This window comes from Elgaria multicarinata, chromosome 13 (genome assembly GCF_023053635.1).
Source record: "Elgaria multicarinata webbii isolate HBS135686 ecotype San Diego chromosome 13, rElgMul1.1.pri, whole genome shotgun sequence".
In the NCBI taxonomy this organism is placed as follows: domain Eukaryota; kingdom Metazoa; phylum Chordata; class Lepidosauria; order Squamata; family Anguidae; genus Elgaria; species Elgaria multicarinata.
The window spans coordinates 8,706,276-8,729,653 of record NC_086183.1 but is presented as its reverse complement, the minus strand read 5'-3'; the positions used below and the strand labels follow the sequence as shown (position 1 = coordinate 8,729,653).

The following is a 23,378-nucleotide window of genomic DNA, read 5'->3' as shown; positions in this document are numbered from 1 at the left end:
GGCATAGATGGGTTTACACCCTTTACCCACCCAACAACTAAGAAATTTTTGAGAGGGCTTAAGAACACAATACCAACTGTGAAAAGTATTGTACCTCCATGGAGCCTGTCAGTTGTGCTGCAAGCACTGACACGCAAACCCTTCGAGCCTATGGCGTCGACAGACCTTAGGCTACTTACTTTAAAGACTGTCTTTCTAGTAGCCATTACATCGGCAAGACGGGCAAGTGAGCTTAGAGCTCTTAGGATAGATGTCCCATACACTATCTTTCATAAGGATAAGGTTGTGCTACGCACAGATCCAGCCTTCCTACCTAAGGTAGTGTCTACTTTTCATCTGTCCCAACATATTACTTTACCTGCTTTCTTCCCTAATCCAACTACACCTCTTGAGTCTTCCTTGCACACTCTCGATGTAAGAAGGGCTCTTGCTTTTTACAAAGACAGAACAGAGACTTTAAGGAAAACAAAGCAATTGTTTATTTGTTATGGTGAGCCTTCTAAGGGACTCCCTGTCTCTTGCCAGCGGTTGTCACGCTGGATAGTGGAGACAATAGAATTGGCCTACTCTATTTCTAAATTAGAGTTAGTGAAACCTGTGACGGCTCATTCCACCAGAGCTGTTTCAACATCGGTGGCCTTCACCAGAGGTGTTCCCTTGGCAGACGTCTGTAGAGCCGCAACGTGGTCCACTCCATCCACGTTTGTCAAGCACTACAGTTTGGACACCCGTGCGAGGCAGGACTGCTCATTTGGGAGGACAGTGCTTTCAGAGATCTTCAGATGATGCACCAACCCACCTCCAAAGGTATGTCAGCTTGCTACTCGCCCATATGTGTGATGCATAGAGACCACGAAGAAGAAATGCAGGTTGCTTACCTGTAACTGTAGTTCTTCGAGTGGTCATCTATGCATTCACACAACCCACCCACCATCCCCACTTGGTGGTGTGAGACTTATAAATGACACTGTTTTATTGTGGAATGTACTTTACTTTATTTACACTCATGTTTATGGGGGCACAATGTCGGACTCCTGTAAACTGAGGTAAGGGCGGGAACCCCATGGACATGCGCGGTAGCGTGGGGGGAGGGGTTCCCGCCAAAAACGTTCCACTCAGCTATAGTAGGTTCCGGTCTGGTCTCTGCGCAGGCGCAAAGCCCATATGTGTGAATGCATAGATGACCACTCGAAGAACTACAGTTACAGGTAAGCAACCTGCATTTTCTCTATATACTTGCCTTTCCCAAACAAGTGTTCTCCAGGTTTGTTCCACTACATCTCCCATCATCCTCAACCAGCTATGCTGCTCTATATCATCATCATCATCACATTTATATCCTGCCTTTTTCCCTCTTACAAGAAACTCAAGGCAACTTACATAGTCCTTCTCCTCTCCATTTTATCCTCACAACACCCCTGTGAGGTAGGATAGGCTGAGAGACAGTGACTGCCCCCAAAGTCACCCAGTGAGTTTCATGCCCAGGTGGGGACTAGAACCTGGATTTTCCACATCCCAGTTCCACATTCTACCCACTACATCACACTGGCTCTCCTTACACTCATATTATGAACTTAAGCTCCCGTTGCACGCGTGTGAACTCTCATTACATTCTGGGGTGCTATGAAAAATCTGCCTGATGTGCATGTGTGACCCAGGCCAAAAACGCAGGGCTGCTTCACACAAGATATTTCGAACTTTGTGGGTAGCTGCTCCATCTTGTTCCTGTAATTAGCGCATCGTTCTTCTTAGCCAATCCATTCCTATTCCAAATTTAGTCTTGCCTCGCTTAAATGTTGGGTTCTTCTTGCTTGTTCCTCACAGCCAAGGTCAAGGTCCCTTTGCCACCCACCAATGTCCATGCCAGTGAGATCAGGGAAGATTACGTGGTCCTCTCTTGGGACGAGCCGGACCCCAGAGGCAAAGAGCCGCTGAGTTACTACGTGGAAAAGGTACAGAGGGACCCTATCAAGGAGGTACAGAGGTACAGAGGGACCCTATCAAGGAGAAATGCATGCCTCGAATTAACTAGGAAATTACTTGGGTTCTTCTGAAAAGAATGGGAAGAATTACTTTCTCACCTCCACTGCCCTCCCCCATCCTCAAAATCCCGTTCTCCAAGCCCATCCCTCCTCCTGGTGGTGTATTTGTCATTGGTAGACCTATCTGGAGCTCCCAGTTTTATGAGAATTAGCCTTTGGTAAATCACCCCTTTTCTCTCTTCTCAGTCAATAGCAGGCAGTGACAGCTGGCAGATGGCTACTCTGGACACGCCAGTGAATTCCACGACATTAGCTCTCTTTGATCTGGTCAAAGGGAAGCCATACTGCTTCCGAGTGAGATCTGTGAACAAGTACGGAGTGAGCGAGCCTTCCTTACCCAGTGAGCCCATCTCGCTTGGAGAAAAAATAGGTAATCTTTTTTCCCATGGCATAAAGGTAACGTGGGTTTGTTTTATGTATCGGCAGACCCTGGACCCTTGCTTAAGGTGCCTCCTTCAAGCCCTAAATGCATGTCCAGACCTTTTGCAGCTGGTCTGTTGGCAAAACAAAGCCCATCGATACTAAATAATGAGGCTGGAATGACATCTGGCTAAAGCGCCATCCCAGGTCGGCAGCAAAGAAAAGAGCCCCGGAATAACTGGGGGCTTTCCCCTTAACCCACTTGCTACTTCTCAGTATGTCCTGCTGTACCGTTGTGATCTAAGAAGAAATGTGCATCCCATCAGGCACAGTGGCGTCCCATGCGAGACCTGGAGGGCCCAGTTGCCCAGCTATCCCTACTAGCTTCCAGTCCTTGCTCAAAGGGATTCCTGATCCTGTTTGGTGGAGCATGTTTGCACCAGTGCTAGGACGCATAGCTCTCAGGAGGTCTTAGCTTTTATGGCTCCTTGGTTGCCACTCTTATGCTGTGGAGAAATGCACAGTATATGTCAGGACCCAGAGAGCTCTGGACTGTGTCACATGGCCCGGAGCAGTGTTAGGAGTTTCCAAAACTAGATGGAAACCTTGCAGAGTACGGGCATTTTCACTTGTTGGGCTCAGAGCAAGACTGCACATTCCCAAACCCATATTGGGTGAGATAATGCAAGTTACAAGGGCAGAGGAATTTGCAGGGAGAATCAGGAGTGAGCTGAATCAAGGGTTGTCGGACCTGTTTCAGCCCAAAGTCCAAATTCAATTTCAGAGAAGCTCTCGAGGGCCACGGTCCAATGGAGGGCGGGGCCAGAAGCAAAAGGGGGTGCAGCCAAAAATACCCCAAATACCAGCATACTTTAGCTTAAAAGTCTAACTACCAGCAGTAACTAAGCCTTGGGGGAGGCATCTCAACCTTTTAGAATGGGGGAAATACGATGCAAGAGCCAGGAAACCACCAAATGATGGCAGTCAGGGGAGGGGCCAAGGGAAGGGGGCGTGGTCATTTGAGGAACCCTGGAAGGCCAGATTTGATTTGGCCCACAGGGTTGTGGTTCAACACCCCTGGCCGTGCCCCCGGTGACTCTTCTCCTACGACCCAGTTCTCCCAGTCCGTTCCTCCCTGGCTTATTTCTGGGCTCAGAAGCCAGCAGTGGAAACATCTGTGAAAACTGACGGGGAGGAGCTGTGGAGTGCAGAAATGTGTACAGCGTTTGGCCTATAATACACATGCCAGAAGGAGAACTGCCCATCTGCAACCCAGCCATGGAAGGTTACAGATTGAACTTGTTCTTAAATTGCCCATTTCGTTAGGGGGGGAAATAGGCCACAATCCTACATACACAATTACCTGGGAGTAAGCCCTATTGAACACAGTGGGAGTGACTTCTGAGAAAACATGTATAAGATTGTACTGTAAATCTTTTGTTACTTATGAAGGACAGGAAGGGATCCTTTGGTTTAGCCGTGCTTAGAAAGTGAGATAAATTTATTTGGTATGTTCTGCTATTGTTATAAAATCACTTAACTCTTTTCTGCTTGAATGACCGATGTGTACTTGAAACAAAAATGGGATTTGGCAACGTACATTTAATTCTTTGAGAGAGGAAAAATAATTTTATGCCGGGGTCTGTCTTGCTGCCAATTCTCAGTTACAAATGCTTGTAAATGTGGTACGTTTTGATGCTGTTTAAGCGATGTAACTTTTTATAATTTTGTTTGCAATAGTCTGGGACTGATAGCTATAAAACAGATCCTGAATCTGGAAGGAGCACCAAGTTCCACTGTTCTTAGATGATCTCATTTCCCCCTTTCCTTTAGCTCTGCTTCCGCCGCCATCTCAGGTTCTGGCCTTCAGGGACACCAACACGTCTGTGGTTGTGCAATGGAGCAAGCCAAAGGAGGGCCAGGAACCATTGGGCTATTATATATATGCCCGGGAGGTTGGCACAGATGAATGGCAAACGGTCAACAATAAGCCCGTCACGTGTAACGAGTGAGTTAATGGAAGGGATGGGGAGAAATCCGTCCATTTCTCATATTAGCACAAACTTAGTGTGACCATATGGAACAGAGGACAGAGCACCTGAGTGATTAACAGTTGTCTAGAAAAGGGAATTTCAGCAGGCATTTGTATGCGTACAGCACCTGCTGAAATTCCCTCTTTATCACAACAGCTAAAGCTGCAGGAGCCCTGCCCTCTTTTGTATCTGGTCCTTTCCATATGGTCACCCTACAGACATAGCTAATTTTGCATGTTCAGACTGAGATGTGAACTGAAACTCAGTTAGCCCTTTGAAATTCACACTTCTCCAAATTTTGCAATGGAGTTCTGCAAAAAAAAAATTGGAAAAAAAAATCATACAGAAATGCAAATATGAGGGGGAAATAAGCCATATTGGGTGGAAAAGCTGGACATACATTAAATTAATTAATTAATTAAGTGTTGTAAAGGACGCAGATAAATGTACGTGAGAAAATAGTTTTAAAAATGTGTTACATTAGGACAATTGCTTGCAAAAATGTGTGCATATGAGGCAAAATTGCATACAATTGCACACATACAATAGGAGAAATGCGGACAAAAAAATGCAAACATTTTCATGTGATAAAAATAAACCTCAAACTTTGAGATGAACATAAGAAGAGCCCTGCTGGATCAGACCAAGGATCCATCTAGTCCAGCATTCTGTTCACAGAGTGGCCAAGCAAATTTTGACCAGGAACTCACAAGCAGGACACGAGTTCCTCAGCGAGTGGAGTTCATAGGCTTACTGCCTCTGCTACTGGAGATAGCACATAGCTGCCTCCAGTAGCAGAGGCAACCAATTTAAGATTGGAAAAATTAAAAACACGGAGAAACCAACCTGGAATGATTTGTCCGTCCCTAGTTGATGAAGCGATCCTCTCCTTTTCCTTTGCTCTCTGTACCTGTGGGGGTGGGGGGAGCAGATGTGCACAGAAACCTGCTTTGAGGGAGAAGGTCTTGACATCTCCACCTCTCTGGTTTTGGTGCAGGATCAGAGGAGGCAGGAAATTAAGTTTGTTGCTAGTACTTTTGACTGTTTTTCATTTTGCTCGTTCGTTAGGTTCACGGTTCACGGACTCAAAACTGGCAAACAATATGTCTTCTGCGTGAAATGTGTCAACGAAGCGGGGGTGGGTGACAGCTCCCCTGAATCTGATGCCATCATTGTGAGGCAGGCTATCTGTAAGCATCTTATGGTGTTATGGTGCAGTCCCGATCTCCCGCCTTCTCCCCCCATTCCCAAACCACAACTAGGGAGAAAAGCTCGTTACGTCGATTCAGTTCCAAGCCTCCCTTATACTCTAATTTCTTTCTCATGTAGCCTGCCCTTCAGCCCCGCGTAGCTTTGCCTTGCTGAACTGCGGGAAGGACAACATGACCATAGGTTGGAAGCCTCCCAAGCGCAAAGGAGGCACGACCATTCTGGGCTATTTCCTGGATCAACACGATGTGTCGGAGATTGACTGGCACGAATTCAACATCAAGCCAATCCCTCAACGTGTTTGTACGGTAGGGATGCCTACGTCCTGTTTTGGCGCTCCAGGGGATATCAAGAGACAGAGAAAGCAGCCATTTCCCCCTTCACAGTCCTGTTCTTTGACAACTTTTGGCCATAAAGCCAAAAAGCTAAACAAAGTAATGGAGGAGTGTCTCGCCTCATGCAAGACTTCATTTTTCCTAACTCTTCTGCAATTCCGTACAGCAGTGAAATTAACTAAACCAATGGTCTAGTAAATTTCATTTCTAAAAGATAGGTTTTTTAAAAAAGCAGCCATACCAAAATAGCATCCACAAGTGTTACTTGCCATTTCCAATACCCAATAGATACCTGAGAGAGTTGAATCCAAATTATGCACCTTCATTGCAGGCAGCAGTGCTGGTTAACCTGGGGGCTAGTTCCATCTCCTAGTAAGGTCGCAAAGCAATACAGTTCTTCCAGAATGGGGTGCCATGTCTTTTAGACAAGGCTTTGGGAAATACTCCAAATATCTCGTGATTCTGTAGGTCACCAACCTGGAAGAAGGGCGCTTCTATGAGTTCCGTGGTTACGCAATGAACGCTGTTGGTGTTGGGAAGGTATCAGAACCCAGCGACCTTTTCAAGTGTGAAGAATGGACGATGCCAGAGCCAGGTAAAGGCCCATTGACAGCTCAGGGTTTGCAACGAGGTAAAAGCTAGATTGAAGACCAGGGCAACCGTTTGAAAGGGGTGACACTTCTCTCTGCACTGTCCATGGGAAACGCTCTTTCCTTGCCAGCGGTTGAAACAACAAGGGGGCAAAATAAGCAGAGGTGTCCCAAAGTTATAGGGAAGCTAGGAAGAGCTGGAAAACACGAAGTGATCCTGGGAGGACCTTAAAACTCCTGAATGTGTGCATTGCCTCTCTTTTCCCCCACCCTTCTTATTTGTACATGTTTTGAAATCCCATCTGCGCTTGAAACAGGCCCTCCATATGATGTGAGGTGCACCGAAGTGAGAGACACCTCTCTGATGGTCCACTGGGAACCACCCTTGTATACCGGAGCAGGCCCCATCATCGGTTATTACGTGGATGCCTGCGAGGAAGGATCTGACACATGGAAACAGCTGAATGAGAAGCCGATATCCAGCACCCACATGAAGGTCTCTGTTGTATTCTCTGCATCTTGGACATTCGCATTGCAGCTGTTGCTCTCATGTTAAGGCCCACTAAAATTGGATGTGTGAGGAGGGGGTCAAACATCTGGCAGGCCACAAGGCCTGTCTGGTGCATTAGGTTTCATTTGAGGGGTCACACGTTGTACAGGACTGCGCTAAAAGGATGCCCACACTACAAATGTGGGCCGCTTTATTTATCATCGCTTCTCTCTAGGGTGGCCACTTATGAATCACCAAAAAAAGAGGAAATACATCATCAAAAAAGAGAGCAGTGATTTGCATAAAAAGCACATGTATCTGTATAGATGCAAATTTAGAACTAATTATTATAATTAAAGTAGAAATACAGTCCATCTCACCTTAGTGTGGAAGACCGATCAGTAGACATCTGTGGCTGCAGATGTTGTTGATGGTTCTTTATCTTGAATCCAAACTTAGACTGGATACCCCTTCAAACAGAGGACAGTCCTCTCACAGTAGAGGTCACATGGCCACCCTACTACTCCCAATGGGAATTTTAGTTGCCCTTGAAAGCTAGTCTCTGATAGCTAACTGTCAGCACATTGAAATCTGGGGTGGGCAACCTTGTTTCTGTTTAAGGCCAAATTGCCTTGTGGGTAACCTGTTGGGGGCTGTGTGTCAGCGATGGGCGGGGCCAAAGCCAGCGGTGATCAGGGCCAGAGCCAAAAGTGTTTAGGTCACCCTTTTTCACTTTCTGCCACCCCTTCTTCTCTTGCTCTCCCTCTTTCTTCCCATATACTGCCTCTGGACATGGAGGCTCCATATACCCATGGGTGATCATGTGATCATGTATAAGAGGAGGGCAAACCAGGACAAGCAAACAACTTTTTAGAAGAAAGTTATCTTTATATTATAGTGGAGCTCTGGGGTGATACTCCTCCTCGCAACACACATTGTATTTGCCCTTCTACACATACTTTAAAACTCCCATCAACTTTTTACCGGGATCTCTCTGAACCATCCTTGTTCTATGTTCCACAACAGCTCTCTGATCTGGAGACAGGAAAGTGCTACACATTCCGCGTGCGAGCCCTGAACAAGGCGGGGGTCGGCCCCCCATCTCTGCCCTCAGATCCTGTGGTGGTAAAAACCAAACCAGGTACAAAGCTTTTGCCTCCCCCGCCCCCCCCCCTTTTTACCTCCAGTTCTCTCTCAACATTTCCATTCCTTCATATATTTTTTCTGTTTCAGACTTTTTCCTTTCTTCCTCTAGTGACCATTCTTAACAGAGGCCAACATCTCCTTGGAGAGTGGGTAGGCCAGCCTTCGCCAACTTGGTGCCCTCCAGATGTGTTGGACTCCTACTCCCATCGGCCTACAGGATGATGGGAGTTGTTGTCCAACAAATCTGGAGGGTGCCTGACAGGGAAAGGCTGGGGTAGGCCTTTGCTTGGAGAACAATGGCCGCCAGCAGGCAAGAAGAAAAGGTGATCAAGTTGTTATTTCAGTCACCTTATAGAAAAATAAACCATTTCCCCCCTCTTTTATAGGCACCAAAGAAATTGAAGTTGGGGTGGATGAAGAAGGATTTATCTATATGGCCTTTGAGGCCCCTGAAGTGGTCGACACTTCAGAGTTTATATGGTCCAAGGATTATGAGGGGCCTCCAAATCCTGACCGAGTCGAGATTGCGGACAAAGATGATAAGTAAGCTTACAGTGGGGTATTGAAGTCAAGCGAAGGTCACCAACTTCTTCATTGGCTCTGCTCCTGTGCCATTAACAATAGCTTGGCTTAACAGAAATCTGCATGCCAGGAAAACTTCCATAATAGGCTGCTAAAGGTATAGGAGCAAGGCCAGTAAAAAAAGAGATGTCCATTCTAAGAAAAGCAGATTGTCTCAACCTATGGGCTGCATCAGAGAAGACCTGGACTGGTCCCAGATGTATGCTGGTGAGCAAGGGCCTGTCTTTCCTCCTTGCACACTCAATTACAGTGACCACTTACGAATCACCCAAAAAGAGGGCCTGAGAAAACACCCATTTGAATAATATGTGCATCTGCTAATTTATATGTATAGATACTCATTTAGAAATAATTACCATATTTTAAATAGAAATACATTCTACTGGTAAAAGGCAGCAACGTAGCAGCTGGCTGGTCAAGTCTGAAGCGCTGCGGTGCGCCATTTTCATGGAAAGTTGTTTGGGTTCTTCTGCTTAGCTTTGAGTAGCAGCGTCTGAACCAATCAGATGCTGCTTTTGGGGTGTATGCATGGCCAATGGGGGCACGGGAGCAGCGAAAAGGCCACCTCTTCACTGTCCCTGTGCCCTCATTGGCTGTTCCCCACAAAATTATGCAAGGAACAAGAATACTGAAATTCTACCCCCGACCACTATATCTTCTCTGGCATCTAAAAATTTGGAAGGCTTTGCACACACACTTTCTAACTAACCTTTTACAGCCATGAGGGCTAGCAACTTGCTTTAACTAATGAAAAAGAACATTCTCCAGAAGCTGAATTCAGCGGCTGCTAGCATATTTTATTCTTTTCCTGTGGAATTGCACAACACACACCATCCTGAGAATTACTGTAAGTCTGTTGTGCAGGTAGAGCTTTATTTGTGTGTTTGCATTTTCTTTCCTTTAAGGTCTAAGCTCATCCTGAAATATGCCACTGAAAGGGATCTGGGAACTTATTCAGTAGAAGTAACTGACACAGATGAAGACATCTCTGCCAGTCACCTTTTAACCCAGGAAGGTAAATAATCCATATATATATATAGCCTCTATTCTCCGCCCCCCCCCCCTAATACTAATGGGCTTGCATCCTGGGCTGGATCTCTTTGCATCCCCCATCCCTGGTCAAATGCACCAACCCGCTCCCATCAAAGCTTGAGCCATGAATCTTTGCTGATGTAGAAGATGGAATAGCTGCACAATGCCTTGTGATTGTTAGTGCTAGGAGTCTTCCATATGAAAGCTCCCTTAGTCTAAGAGCAGTTTATTGCTTGCTCACAGAAGTTTGTAGGTCTTTTTTATGACGTCATCAACTTCCAGTGCCTCTCCCATCATTTTCAAGGGGAAGTCCGCCGTTTTATAAAACCCAGAAAATGCAGCAATAAATGGAAATGACACAATAAACCAGTGCCATCTGCTGGAGGTATAAATAAAACATATGGGATGGAACCAGCATAAACTAGGGAGGTTGGGGGGAGCATTTATTGTGTTGATCGTTTTACCTGCGATGACTCCAGAAGACAAAGCCCCAGTCAGGCTTTGGGATTTTTGCTAAATGTGGAGAAGCCCGAAGTCAAAGTCCTGTTCTTTGCATTTTTGTTTCAGAATTGGACGAACTACGAAAGATCAGCCATGAGATCCGCAATCCCTGTAAGTTGCTGTGACTAACAGCGCTCCAAGAGGTGTATAATAAATACAGATGTAAAGCTAATTACCATATGTAAAAATAGATGAGAGACGCTATAGGTTTTTATTGGTTTTACTACATCTTTTATCTGAATTTTAAAGATGCCAATTAGTTTCCAGGCAAAGTACAAAGTGTTGATCATTACCTTTAAACCCTAAATGCTTTGGGTCCAGGTTACCTGCAGGATCGCCTTCTCCCGTACAGTCCGCCCCGCACACTCAGGTCCTCTGGGGAGAACTTACTTCAGTCAGCCAAGACTAGGCTGACATCATTTTCCCAGAGGACCTTTTCTTCTGTCGCCCCCGGATTGTGGAACGGCCTGCTGGAGGAGATTCGTAATATTAACTCCCTCTGTGATTTTAAGGCAGCTTTGAAGACTAGCCTCTTGTACTAATGTTGTTCCTCGCCTTGATCCAAAGGGAGAGGAGGGTAATAAATAAATTTATTATTATTATTATTATTATTATTATTATTATTATTAAATTAAAGGAGGAGATTCGTCAACTTGACAGTCTTTTAGCATTTAAAAAAAGCAATAAAGACTGATCTATTCCAGCAGGCCTATCCAGTGGAATTTTAGGATGTTTTTAGGATGTTTTTAATCATGTATACTATGTTTTTAATCTGTTTTTATGTGTTTTATATTTGCTGTTGTTCCCCACCTCAATCCAAGTGGAGAGGTGGGTAAGAAATAAATTATTATCATTAGTGTTGTTATTATTATTATTATTATTATTATTATTATTATTATTATTTTAAAATACGCTGTACTGTAGTTTTTACATTTTGTAAGCAGACCTGGGAATTTTATTGAATGGTGGGGGGTATATAACAAACAAACAATAACTCTGTCATTGAAATGCTATTATATAATGGAAAGGGAAGAGATGACCGTCTGTTGTGCGCTAAGTTCGCACTCAGGGCCGGCGCCAGACTATATTGCGCCTTAGGCAGGCACGTTCTGAAGCCTCTGCTCCCCCCCCCCCGTGCCCACTCCTGGCTTTGAAATGCTGGGGCTGGGGGGCGGGGCAGAGGCTTCGAAGCAGGGCGCCTGGAAGTGGCTTCCTGGCGCGCTGTTCTGAAGCCTCCGCCCCCCAACGCCAGCATCCTGGCTTCAAAGCCAGGTGCAGTTTCCGGCTGGGTGTTGGCTTCAAAGCCAGGACGCTGGGGTTGGGGGGCAGCCAGGGCGGCAGCTTTGGAACAGCGCGCCCGGAAGCCGCTCTAGGAGAGCAGCTTCCGGGTGTGCCGTTCAGCGCCCTCTTTTGCTTGGCACTCTAGGCCTCTGCCTGAGTTGCCTCTATGGCAGCGCCGGCCCTGTTTGCACTGGGCATCGGCTTCAGTGCTGAGCCCACCCGTCAGTGCTGGATTCTGATGACTCTGCTTTCCCCAACCGCAGTCGCCCTGCCATCTCTCCTTCTTCTCCCATTCTCCTTCAGTGATTGAGCTGATATCCGGATGGAATATCGAGGTTCTGGAGAAAGGGGAAGTGCGGCTGTGGCTCGAGGTCGAAAAGCTCTCTCCCGAGGCTGAGCTGCACCTGATCTTCAACGGGAAAGAGCTTTCAAGCACTCCGGTGAGTGTCCTGTCATTTGGGCTTCAGCAGAGATCGGGACTTGGTGCTGCTAAAAGTGAGGTGGCTTTAGAACATCAGAAGGGCCCTGCTGCTGGATCAGACCAAGGATCCTTCTAGTCCAGCACTCCGTTCACACAGTAGCCAACCGGCCATCAGCCAGGGACCAACAAGCAGGACATGAGTGCAACAGCACCCTCCCACCCATGATCCCCAGCAACTGGTGTACATAGGCTTACTGCCTCTGATAGCCATAAGGATTATTAGCCATTGATAGCCTTCTCTTCCAGGAATTTATCCAACCCCCTTTTAAAGCCATCCAAATGGATGGCCATCGCTACATCTTGTGGTAGTGAGTTCCATAATTTAGCTATGCGCTGTTCTCTTCACTGTGGAATCCCTCTCCCAGACCCTCCAGGCTCCTACTCTTTAGGTGTTCAGGATATTGACAAAAGTCCTTTCCTTCTTATTTTGGAAGGCTTTGGGGTGGTGGTGGTAGGGATTCTTATTTCTTATTTATTTTATTATTTCTTTATATAATTTCTGTCCTGCTTTTCCGCCATAAAGCATGGATCTTGAGGTAGCTGCCGATCAAAAAAAAATCCAGATTAAAAATAAAATCTTCATGAAAATGTAACATTAAAAACAAATATTGCTTATTCCTACATAGTGTCCTGCTATGAGGACAGTGAAGTGTTATTGTAACCTTTTGCTCCTCCCCGAATGTCTTCTCTGTAGCTAACATGTTATTTTGCTCAACTGTTATATTAGACCCATAAGATCAATTTTGACCGAGCAAATGGCCTTGTGGAATTGATCATCCAGGACTTCTGTGAGGACGACAAGGGGACATACACTGCCCAGCTAAAAGATGGCAAAGCTGAAAACCAGTTTACTTTGGCTCTGGTTGGGGATGGTATGTACCAGAACGGAAATGGTAGGCAGGAAAGGCCATTTCCTGGGCCGGCTCTACCATTAGGTAGAGTGAAGCGAGTGCCTCAGGCAGCTAGTTTTGGGTACAACAGAAGGCTAGCAGATTGTTAGCTATTTAATTTATTATTATATTTTTACTGCCTGGGAGCAGGGGAAGGTGCTTGTGGAATTTTCTGCCTCAACCAAAATAACTTAACCGTGACTTTGATTTTTGGATGTGTATGTCCTATAAGGATGAGAGAGACTTTATTATTATTATTATTATTATTATTATTATTATTATTATTTATATAGCACCATCAATGTACATGGTGCTGTACAGATAACACAGTAAATAGCAGGACCCTGCCGCGTAGGCTTACAATCTAATAAGTTGTAGTCAACAATAACGAGGGAAGGAGAATGCGAACAGGCACAGGGAAGTGTAAACAGGCACCGGGTAGGGTGAAGCTAAACAGTATAGAGTCAGAACAAACTCAATATTTGAAGGCTATAGGGAAAAGAAAAGTTTTTAGCTGAGTTTTAAAAGCAGTGATTGAGTTGGTAGTTCTCAAGTGTTCTGGAAGAGCGTTCCAGGCGTAAGGGGCAGCAGAAGAAAAAGGACGAAGCCGAGTAAGGGAAGTGGAGGTCCTTGGGCAGGCGAGAAGCATGGCATCAGAGGAGCGGAGAGCACGAGCGGGGCGATAGTGTGAGATGAGAGAGGAGAGATAGGCAGGAGCTAGACCGTGAAGAGCTTTGAAGGTCAGCAGGAGAAGTTTATATTGGATTCTGGAGTGAGTTGGAAGCCAATGAAGAGATTTCAGAAGTGGAGTGACATGGTCAGAGCGGCGGGCCAAGAAGATGATCTTAGCAGCAGAGTGGTGGACAGAGACCAGCGGACTGATGTGAGACGAAGGAAGGCCAGAGAGAAGAAGGTTGCAGTAGTCCAACCGAGAGATAACCAGTGCGTGAACGAGAGTCTTGGCAGTAGAGACAGACAAAAATGGTCAAATCCTGGCAATATTATACAGGAAGAAACGACAAGATTTAGCTACTGCCTCGATGTGAGGAGTAAAGGAGAGCGAGGAGTCAAATATAAAGCCAAGACTACGAGCTTCCGTGACCGGAGTAAGCGTGACATCGTTGACAGTAAGAGAGAATGAGAGGTGAGGAGAAGGTTTAGGAGGAAAAACAAGCAATTCAGTCTTTGCCATGTTAAGTTTCAAACGACGATGAAGCAGCCAGGCTGAGATATCTGAGAGACATGCCGAGATACGATCGTGAACATCAGGAGAAAGTTCCGGAGATGAGAGATATAATTGTGTATCGTCGGCATACAGGTGATATTGGAGGCCGTGAGATTGGATAAGCTTACCCAAGGGCGTATTTACCCAAGGTTTGCATTTTAATGCAAATTTATCTAATTTTGCATTTCTAAATCCATACATGCACCAAAATGCACGCGCAAATGTGTACAAATATTCATGCAAAGTTTCATGCAATTTCATGCAATTTCTCAGGCTTCGGGATGAACCGAATTGGAGATTTAAATAACTGGGAAAAACTGAAATTGACAGTTTTGTGGACCTTGTGTGTGACATTTTCTGCTTCTTCTCAGGCAGTACAATGTCTTGGGAGTGCATGGGAGTTTATCATATAGGGGACCATTCAAACATGTAATCTCCCACTAGCAACCCAAAGTGGCAGAGACTAGCAAGGGGGCCGCCACGCAAGGCTCTTGATCGTGATTCTGAGTTTTGAAAAAAACCACAAGATCATATAAAGGCAACTACAGGCAACCTTCCACCCTTGCTCCATATTCATATCTCAGCACCCCACTGGAAAACACAACAGACCAGAAAATAACAGCATGAAACTTAATAGAGATAACTGCCAAGTTCTACATTTAGGAAAAAGAAACCAAATGAATAGTTACAAGATGGGGGATACTTGGCTCAGCAATACTACAAGTGAGAAGGATCTTGGAATAGTTGTAGATCACAAGCTGAATATGAGCCAACAGCATGAGGTGGCTGCAAAAAAAGCAAATGCTATTTTGGGCAGCATTAATAGAAGTATAGCTTCCAAATCGCGTGAGGTACTGGTTCCCTTCTGTTCAGCACTGGTTAGGCCTGATGTTGTGTATTGCATCCAGTTCTGGGCACCACACTTCAAGAAGGATGCAGACAAGCTGGAACATGTCCAGAGGAGGGCAACCAGGATGATTAGGGGTCTGGAAACAAAGTCCTATGAGGAGAGACTGAAACAGCTGGGCATGTTGAGCCTGGAGAAGAGAAGGCTGAGGGGAGACATGATAGCACTCTTCAAATACTTGAAAGGTTGTCCCACAGAGGAGGGCCAGGGGCTCTTCTCGATCCTCCCAGAGTTCAGGACACGGAATAACGGGCTTAAGTTACAGGAAGCCAGATTCCAGCTGGACATCAGGAAAAACTTCCTGACTGTTAGAGCAGTACAACAATGGAACCAATGACCTAGGGAGGCCGTGGGCTCTCCCACACTAGAGACATTCAAGATACAACTGAGCAGCCATCTGTCAGGGCTGCTTTAAGGTGGATTCCTGCATTGAGCAGGGGGTTGGACTTGATGGCCTTATAGGCCCCTTCCAATTCTACGATTCTATGATGTTTGGGAAACTAAAATATTGAAGTCCAACACTACCCTCCTGGAATTAAAATATGATTTGCTAATCCAGTACTTTTTTCCCCCTCTTCCAGATTTTGATAAACTTAAAGCAGAAGCTGATGCCAAAAAGAAAGACTGGAAGAGAAAGCATGGTAAGATACCGTCGCAGTCAGTGGCTCTGTGTGACTAGAAAAACTGCATCCATGCCCAAGCGATGTACAGCATGCTGTGTACCTGGGGGTGGGCAGGTGGCGAGCCACGGTGTATGACGAAGGGTATTTACTGAAACTGGGCAACATGTGTGAAAAGGTGGAAGGCAGAAAAGATACAAATCAGAACACAACAGCAGTTTTGAACAGTATACCTTTCAACATGGTCTCAAAGCTAAGACAAGGACATTTTAAAGGATTGCACACACTGCTACAATATTTCACACTGTTATGGCAATATGTCCTACCCAGGGAGGTGTAGACGGGAAAATGAACAATGAGCCTGCAGGGGCTTCATTAGTGGTCCTCTGCCCTTGGGCTTTGGCCTGGACCGATACACCTCTCCATCTGGACTAATGATTCACCCCGCCTAAGAATTTGCCATAAATTTGCCTTTAAATTTGTGACATTTCCACCGAGAACTCAAGAATGTCAGAAAAGCCATGCTTCTCGTGCAGGAATAAGAAAAGCTTAGTAAAATTCCATCTTCCGCGTAGGTTTCAAAGGCATGGGGTGCAGGGGAACCCCGTTATCCTTTGCATCTGAGTGTCCTTTCCACGGCTCCTTTATCCCAGCCTCACACCCACCTGGTTCTCTTTCGGCAGCAGTGGTGGGACCGGTTGCAATTAGCCGGGCACGCTGTGCTGCGGCCAGACGGTGAACGCTGACTAGCCTTGAAGCGGGCAAAAATGTTCGGGGCCGCATCGCACAGCCATTTTCAGCGAGGTGATGACGGGAACCAGTCTTGAAACTCTTCAAGGCTGGCGCCAGCCATGAGCCTCAGATGCACTGGGAGCATTTGCAAGACACCTGCACAATCCTTTTTCACACTTGTTGAGCATGCTCACTTGATCCCTGTTCCTGCTGCCCCAGTGGCTTTTGCTTCTAGCTTGCAGGGGGTGAAGATAAAGGGCAGATAGAGAGAGAGAGAGAGAGAGAGAGAGAGAGAGAGAGAGAGAGAGAGAGAGAGAGAGTGCAACTAGGGCCATAGCTAGATGGGGCAATATCCCGGGGCGATCCCCGGGATCGTCCCTGTGTGTCCACATGATGCACAGGGGATCCCAGGAGCAGGGAGGGATGATCCCTCCTTTTCCCCGGGATATTGCCCTACCCTTTCAGCCCGCTTTTCCCATGGTCTCAGGGTGATCCCGAGACCGCGGGACATGTGGGCGGGCATCGCGGTTTGCCCCAGCTCCTCGCAGTTACTCGTGAGAAGCTGGGAACTGGGCATGGGGCGCAGAGCTCCTCAGGAGCTCCGTGCCCATCAGGGGTGGGGTGAGGGAGCGGGGAACATTTGTTAAAATAAAAAGAACCTCACCTTTTGCGCCTCTCCTTTCAGAAAAAAAATGGCGAGCGCAACGCCCTCTCCCTCCGAGGCCGTCACATGCCGCGTGTAAACAGATGGGGAGATCTCACGATAAAAATACCACGAGATCCTCACCCCTCCGTCCCCCTAGAGCCGTAGGTCTAGCTGAGGCCTAAGTGCTAAGGCCAGATCTGCACCTTGTGTCAAATCATTACGAGTGTGGAATAAAAAGCAGGATATAACGCGTTGAAAGCGGTCTATGGAATGTGGATTGTGCCCCAACAGTGATCAGTGCCGCTATAAAGGCAGCAGTGTTGCTCTAGCCCTGGTTGAGCCCTCCTGAGCGAATTCAAAGGGTGCTTGGGTATGACTTACCACTAGGTGGAGCTCTGAGAACCTGCTGAAGATGACCAAGGTGGGTTATTTCCATTTTACAGGCCCTCATTTTATTGAACAACTGCAATGGAAGGTTACTGAGGACTGTGAAGTCCTGCTGACGTGCAAGGTAAATCGCATCATCACACACGCTGGCCCCTTGGCAGGGACTGGGGGGGGTGGGGGAGAAAACGGAGCTAAAAATAGCCACATCTAATAAACAGGTGGTGCTTCTGTCTCCATGGTCCGTTAACTTATGAGCTGCTCTAAAGGAGGAAATGCATCACCAGAACATAAAATGTGCTAATTGAGACAGATGCAAATTTAGAAATAATGATTAGAATTTAAATATAAATATAGCACATTTCATCATAGTGTGGACAACTGTGACTAGTTGACCACCTGTACACCTGCCTGTTCTGTCCAGGTGTTAACTGGTGTTGGGCAATAGTTCTGATGGGTTTTTAAAATCTTTAAACTGGAAAGAGAAAGGACAGCCTTTCAACCAGAGGACTGTTCTCCGTAAAGAAAAGGAAGGAAGGAAGGAAGGAAGGACACCCGGCAAACCTAGCTAACCAAACAAATCCCTGTTGTATTCCCATTTCACCAGCCTCTGAAAGACAAGCTAGATGTGATGAATGCAATTTACGGGTCTAGTTTTTACATTTTAAATGCCAGTTGGGAGTCCACCAGCAGAAACAATCTGAATCAGGACTGTGGCACATAAGGAGGGAGGGAAGTTAACCTCCCCTCCCCAAATCTGCTGTAATTCCAAGGACAAAAGCTTTTCAAACTTCCTTTCCAGAGGAAATATCAACTGGGGGAGGGCGTTCATTGGGAGTGCAACTAAGGAGGAAAAAAACTCCCCGCATGCTGTGGTCCCAATCCTGACACACACACACACCCATGCCTGCTATGTAATTTTTAAAAAACAAGATGAGTTCCTTGCAATCATGAGATGAACATCGCACCTAGTTTGGTCTTGAGAGCACGCCTTGACCGAGATCACCCAGCCGTGGAATCTCCCAATTCTGCTGGCATCAGGGGTACTTGCATCGGGGGGGGGGGGGGGGAGATTATTTTCTGTGCTGCTCGCCTTGCCTTGCCTTCCCCGTCCCAATGAAAGCCTTCCTTCCTCACCCTTTCCTTCCAACAGGCAGCCAACATGAAGAAGGACAGCGCCTTCAAATGGTCCTTTGATAACAAACCTCGCTCGGACGGCCAGTATGATGCAAAGACAGGCGCTGGACTCCTACGGATTAAGAAGGTAAAAGGTGTACCGAAAATCACTGGGACTGTTGTTATGATTTTTATATTTATTTATATCCCGCCTTTGTCCCAGTACTGGGACTCAAGACGTTTATGTCCAGGGCGAGGTTAAAATGGGGAGGGCCCCCTTAAATGGCATTGCCAATCGACAGAATTGCTGTTCTTTTCCTCTCTGTGAATGTTAAAGTTGCACGGCAGACAGGATTTCCAATCCCAAAAGTGTAGATTTTCCCTATTACTGTTATCTCCAAGTTCGGGGAAAGCTCCACTGGTTGATTGGTCTCCCAACCCAGAGCTGTTAAAGTAGGGTGACCTACTTGTCTATACCAACATTCCCACATCTGGGGCCCTCCAGATGTGTTGGACTGTAACTCCCATCATTCCATGCCACCATGGCCATTGGACCAGCCTTCCCCAATGCTTTATAACAGTTTTGACAACTGCTGGGGCCCAGGACACACTGCATACACAGGTTTCAAAACGTTTTCAAAGTGCTTTAAAGCACTTTAAAAGCAGTAGTGTAGATCCCCCCCAGGTGCCTTCCAGATGTGTTGGACTACAACTCCCATCATTCCCAGCCGCCATGGCCATTGGAACAGCCTTCTGCCACCGGTGTGCCTTCCAGATGCGTCGGACTACAACTCCCATCATTCCAAACCACCATGGCCATTGGACCAGCCTTCCTCAACCAGGTGCCTTCCAGATGTGTTGGACTGCAACTCCCATCATTCCCAGCCACCATGGCCATTGGACCTGCCTTCCCCAACTGGGTGCCTTCCAGATATGTTGAACTACAACTCCCATCATTCCAAGCCACCATGGCCATTGGACCAGCTTTCTCCAACTGGGTGCCTTCCAGATGTGCTGCACCGCAGCTTCCATCATTCCCAGCCAGCACCTGGAGGGCACCCAATTGGGGGAGGCTTGTCTACACTGACTGGCAGTACCTGTCTAGTTTTTTAGACCAGTCTTTCGCCACCCCGCCTGGAGATGCTGCCGGGGATCGAACCTGGGACCTCCTGCATGCGAAGCGCTGAGCTCGAACCCTTCCTCAAGGGAAGCCTCTTGTTGCAACGCTGCTGGGAAGGGCTGCCCAGGTGACCTTGGCATAGGAGGAACCTGCTCCTCTCTGATCACCAAACATCTAGCTGGTGTTAATCATGATGTCTTCTTCTTCTTCTTCTTCTTCTTCTTCTTCTTCTTCTTCTTCTTCTTCTTCTTCTTCTTCTTGCTTGTATTAAATGTATATGACGGCTGCCCATCAACAGATATGCTCTGGGCGACAGCTTACAGATTTGCCGTTACCTGAAACACGTGTCTGTATTTTGCTAGATTGCCAAAGCCGATAAAGGGATATACAAAGCTGTGGTTTCTGATGATCGAGGCCAAGATACAACTGAACTTGATCTTACTAAGGAAGGTATGAGCCTTTTCGCTCATTGGGCAACTCACCTCTTGTTCACCTTGAGCTCACGGAAACGTCCTTCTAGGAAAGTGCGCATGGGGTTGCAGCCATAGAGTCAAAGAACAGAGCGCCTCTGGGCACGGTCTGAGGCTGGGAATTTGTTTTTGGTACCAGAACTGAACTGAGCTCACAGCCCAGTTTCAGCAGTATACATTAGATGGGAAAGGTTATTTGTTGCTGCTGTTGTTAAACTATTGGGAATCAGAAATCCTTGCTGATCTACTGCAAATCATCCAGAGATCTAGCAGTAGATTTCGATCTACATTCTGCCCAATGTTCACATTTTCCTTCCCTTTGCATTCAGCCTGTTGAGAAAAATCCTTGGATTTATTTATTTACTTATTATGACATTTAAATCCCGGCTTTTTCCTCTTGCATGGTCCTCCCCCTCTCCATTTTTTATCCTCACAGCAACCCAGTGAGGTAGGTTAGGCTGAGAGTCTGTGACTGGCCCAAAGTCACCCAGTGAGCTTCCACGGCTGAGTGGGGACTAGAACCCGGATGTCCCCGGTCCAACACTGTAATCATTTCACCACATTTCTCTCTCCTGCGCAGAGGATCCTGGGATGCACATGGTTCGCATAGGGCCAAGCTGACCAGGCCCACTGGGCCTCACTATGGCCCTGGGTGAACTGAGAGCGCCTCCAACAACGTACTTAGTGCTCCCCTATAGCTGTGCAGTGCAGGAAAAAACTGGTAATGGAGGGCAACCTGTTTCCTGGGAAAGCTTGTCTGCCATTTTCTCTCAGAGCTTGTGTGATGTCACATTTAGCGTGTCGGATCAGGATCTGGAGACCAGAATTCAAACAGCCCTGAAGTCCACTGGGTGACTCTTTCTCGTCCTAACTTATCTCACAGGATTGTTGCGTAGATAAAAGCAGGGGGAGGAAATACATAAACCAGGGCTGCCAAAGGGCACATTTGCCCCCTGGGGCCTTAGTGTCGCTCTCTGGGGTTCCCCAGAATACCACACCCCCTTCCCTTTCCCTTTCCCCCCAACCACTGGGCTTTGGGAGGTTTCCTGGCCTTTGTGCAGTTTTCCTCTCATTCTGCTAAGGTTTAGTTCCTGGCAGTAAGAGAATTAAGATAAATATGCTGGTATTTTTATGGTATTTAGGCCCTGCCCCTTTTGCCTTTGCTCCGCCCCTTCTGCCTTTGACCCCGCCCCTCCTGGGTTTGGCCTGGCCCACCTCCGGAACATAGCCTCTGAGAGCTTCTCCGAAATGGGATTTGGCCCTCGGATTGAAAGAGCCTGTGCCCTGCCCTGAATCCCTGGACCTCTAAATGATTTACTTCTGCTTCCGTAACCCCCAACATGCTCCCAAAGAAACCCAGGATTAACAGAACACAGCCTGAAAATGGTGCCTGCCCTCATTGCTTGGTATTTGCTGTTGCTTTCATTTATTCCCCATTTATGTCAGGTTTTTTAAAATTGTGTTTTACAGCATTTGATGACATCCTCAAAGAACTCGCCAGGATCAGCGGTAAGTTATTTGTGTCCTAAGCCCACATTTGGGCGACAATATTATTGTACAAAAGATGCAAGGAGATATACGATCCTCGTTCTGAAAAGAAACATAACCAATATTGTAAGAATCGAAAAACGGAAGTTTCCTCAAGTGCCTCTCCCCCACACCCCACTTCCCAATCCTCTGTTTAGTTCTGTCTGCATCACCTCTGAAAGTCCAGCCCACTGCTGAAGGCATCAAGATCTACAGTGAGGTGAAATACTACACGGATGCCATGAAAGCCACCTGGTCTCACAAGTAAGTCCTTCCCGGGTGTGTTTATTTATTTATTTAAAACATTTCTTGGCCGCCTTTCAGGGCAGAAGCCCCAGCGAGGCAGCTTACAACAATAAAGTACATTTTAAAAAAACAGTTAAAGTATTAAAAGCGATAAAAACATAATCACAATAAAATAGCATTTAAGGCAATCAAATGGAATATGGCCTTATATGTTTTGTATATGTGCTTTTACTAGACGTATCATATTATTAGTTAATAATTATTATTATTAGATAAGTATGTGATGTTTTGTAAAAAAAATAATCTTTTTTTTCTTTTCCTCCTTTTTTTTTGCTTTGCTCTTTGTAGAAAATAATAAAATCGTTAAAAAAAAAACCCAAAAAAGCATTTAATTGCTATTTTATTGTGATTATGTTTTTATTGCTTTTAATAAAGCTGACAGTAAAACCAGCAAGAACAATAGCAGCAATCATGGAGAGGCCACGGTAAAATAAAATGTTTTTAAGAAATGTTTTTAATGTTTTTAAGAAATGTTTTAAATAAATATTTTTGGAAGTTCCTATCGTAAGAGGATGTGTCCTTCCATAGGGTTGGGAGAGTGTTCACAAGTGACAAATCCTAAGAACTCAAACAGTAATTTTGCATGCCTGCAGGGAAGGTTTCAGTGAGAAATGCCCTTTTTACAAAAATGCAGCCAAATGTTCAATTAAAAAGGAGTTTGGGGGGGGGACGACGACAGGGATAACAAGGGACGGTAGCAACTGTACACACAGAATCCCCACTAAAGATCAATAAAATCAATATAGCTTCACTAGTTAAATGTTACCTACCTGAATAGAGTCGGGTTTCAGAGCATATGCAGAGTTCTTTGAAGAGAGGATGGTCTCAAAGAGAGCATCTTTGGCCTCCTAATTAGATCTTGTTAGGACAATACTTTTATGGGAATTTGAGTTCAGTAAAGCACCGCTCCTTAGGGGAGACTGATGGTTCTTTTGTGCAGTAGTGTGATACCCTAAAATTCTGATGTCAGGAGTCTAGCAAGCAAACGAGAAAATTACTTGGTGGCTGGGCCCACCTTCTTGATGACACTACACTTGAATTATAAAATAGGTGGCCAGTTTGAACTGGACAAACCATTGTGCAAAAAAGTTTGGTATGTCTATTGGGGAACAAAGGGTGAGATTTGGCCTATTTCTCGTTTCCCAGCCTGATGTCAATTTACCAGATGCTTTAGAGCAGTGGTTCTCAACCTGGGGCACTCCAGATGTGTTGGACTGCATCTCCCAGAATGCCCCAGAGCTGGCTGGGGCATTCTGGGAGTTGTAGTCCAACACATCTGGAGCGCCCCAGGTTGAGAAAGGCTGCTTTAGAGGAAACGAGCTACATATGAATATAGGGGTTGTCACATCTCTA

At 46.2% G+C, this 23,378-nt stretch overlaps 1 protein-coding gene across 2 annotated transcripts in view; it reads left to right on the top strand.

Annotated features, from left to right (window-relative positions):
* Positions 1-23,378, top strand: part of MYOM3 (myomesin 3) — a 66,447-nt gene that overhangs the window by 38,355 nt on the left and 4,714 nt on the right. For both annotated transcript variants that reach the window (XM_063140809.1, XM_063140808.1), the window contains exons 14-32: positions 1,825-1,952; positions 2,229-2,412; positions 4,236-4,410; positions 5,504-5,625; positions 5,765-5,952; positions 6,448-6,574; positions 6,887-7,065; positions 8,086-8,200; positions 8,592-8,748; positions 9,693-9,802; positions 10,387-10,431; positions 11,905-12,041; positions 12,810-12,954; positions 15,686-15,745; positions 17,546-17,613; positions 18,640-18,750; positions 20,085-20,172; positions 21,663-21,701; positions 21,878-21,983. In XM_063140809.1, coding sequence (XP_062996879.1) covers positions 1,825-1,952; positions 2,229-2,412; positions 4,236-4,410; positions 5,504-5,625; positions 5,765-5,952; positions 6,448-6,574; positions 6,887-7,065; positions 8,086-8,200; positions 8,592-8,748; positions 9,693-9,802; positions 10,387-10,431; positions 11,905-12,041; positions 12,810-12,954; positions 15,686-15,745; positions 17,546-17,613; positions 18,640-18,750; positions 20,085-20,172; positions 21,663-21,701; positions 21,878-21,983 — 2,284 coding nt within the window. The remainder of the gene's footprint in view (positions 1-1,824; positions 1,953-2,228; positions 2,413-4,235; positions 4,411-5,503; positions 5,626-5,764; positions 5,953-6,447; positions 6,575-6,886; positions 7,066-8,085; positions 8,201-8,591; positions 8,749-9,692; positions 9,803-10,386; positions 10,432-11,904; positions 12,042-12,809; positions 12,955-15,685; positions 15,746-17,545; positions 17,614-18,639; positions 18,751-20,084; positions 20,173-21,662; positions 21,702-21,877; positions 21,984-23,378) is intronic.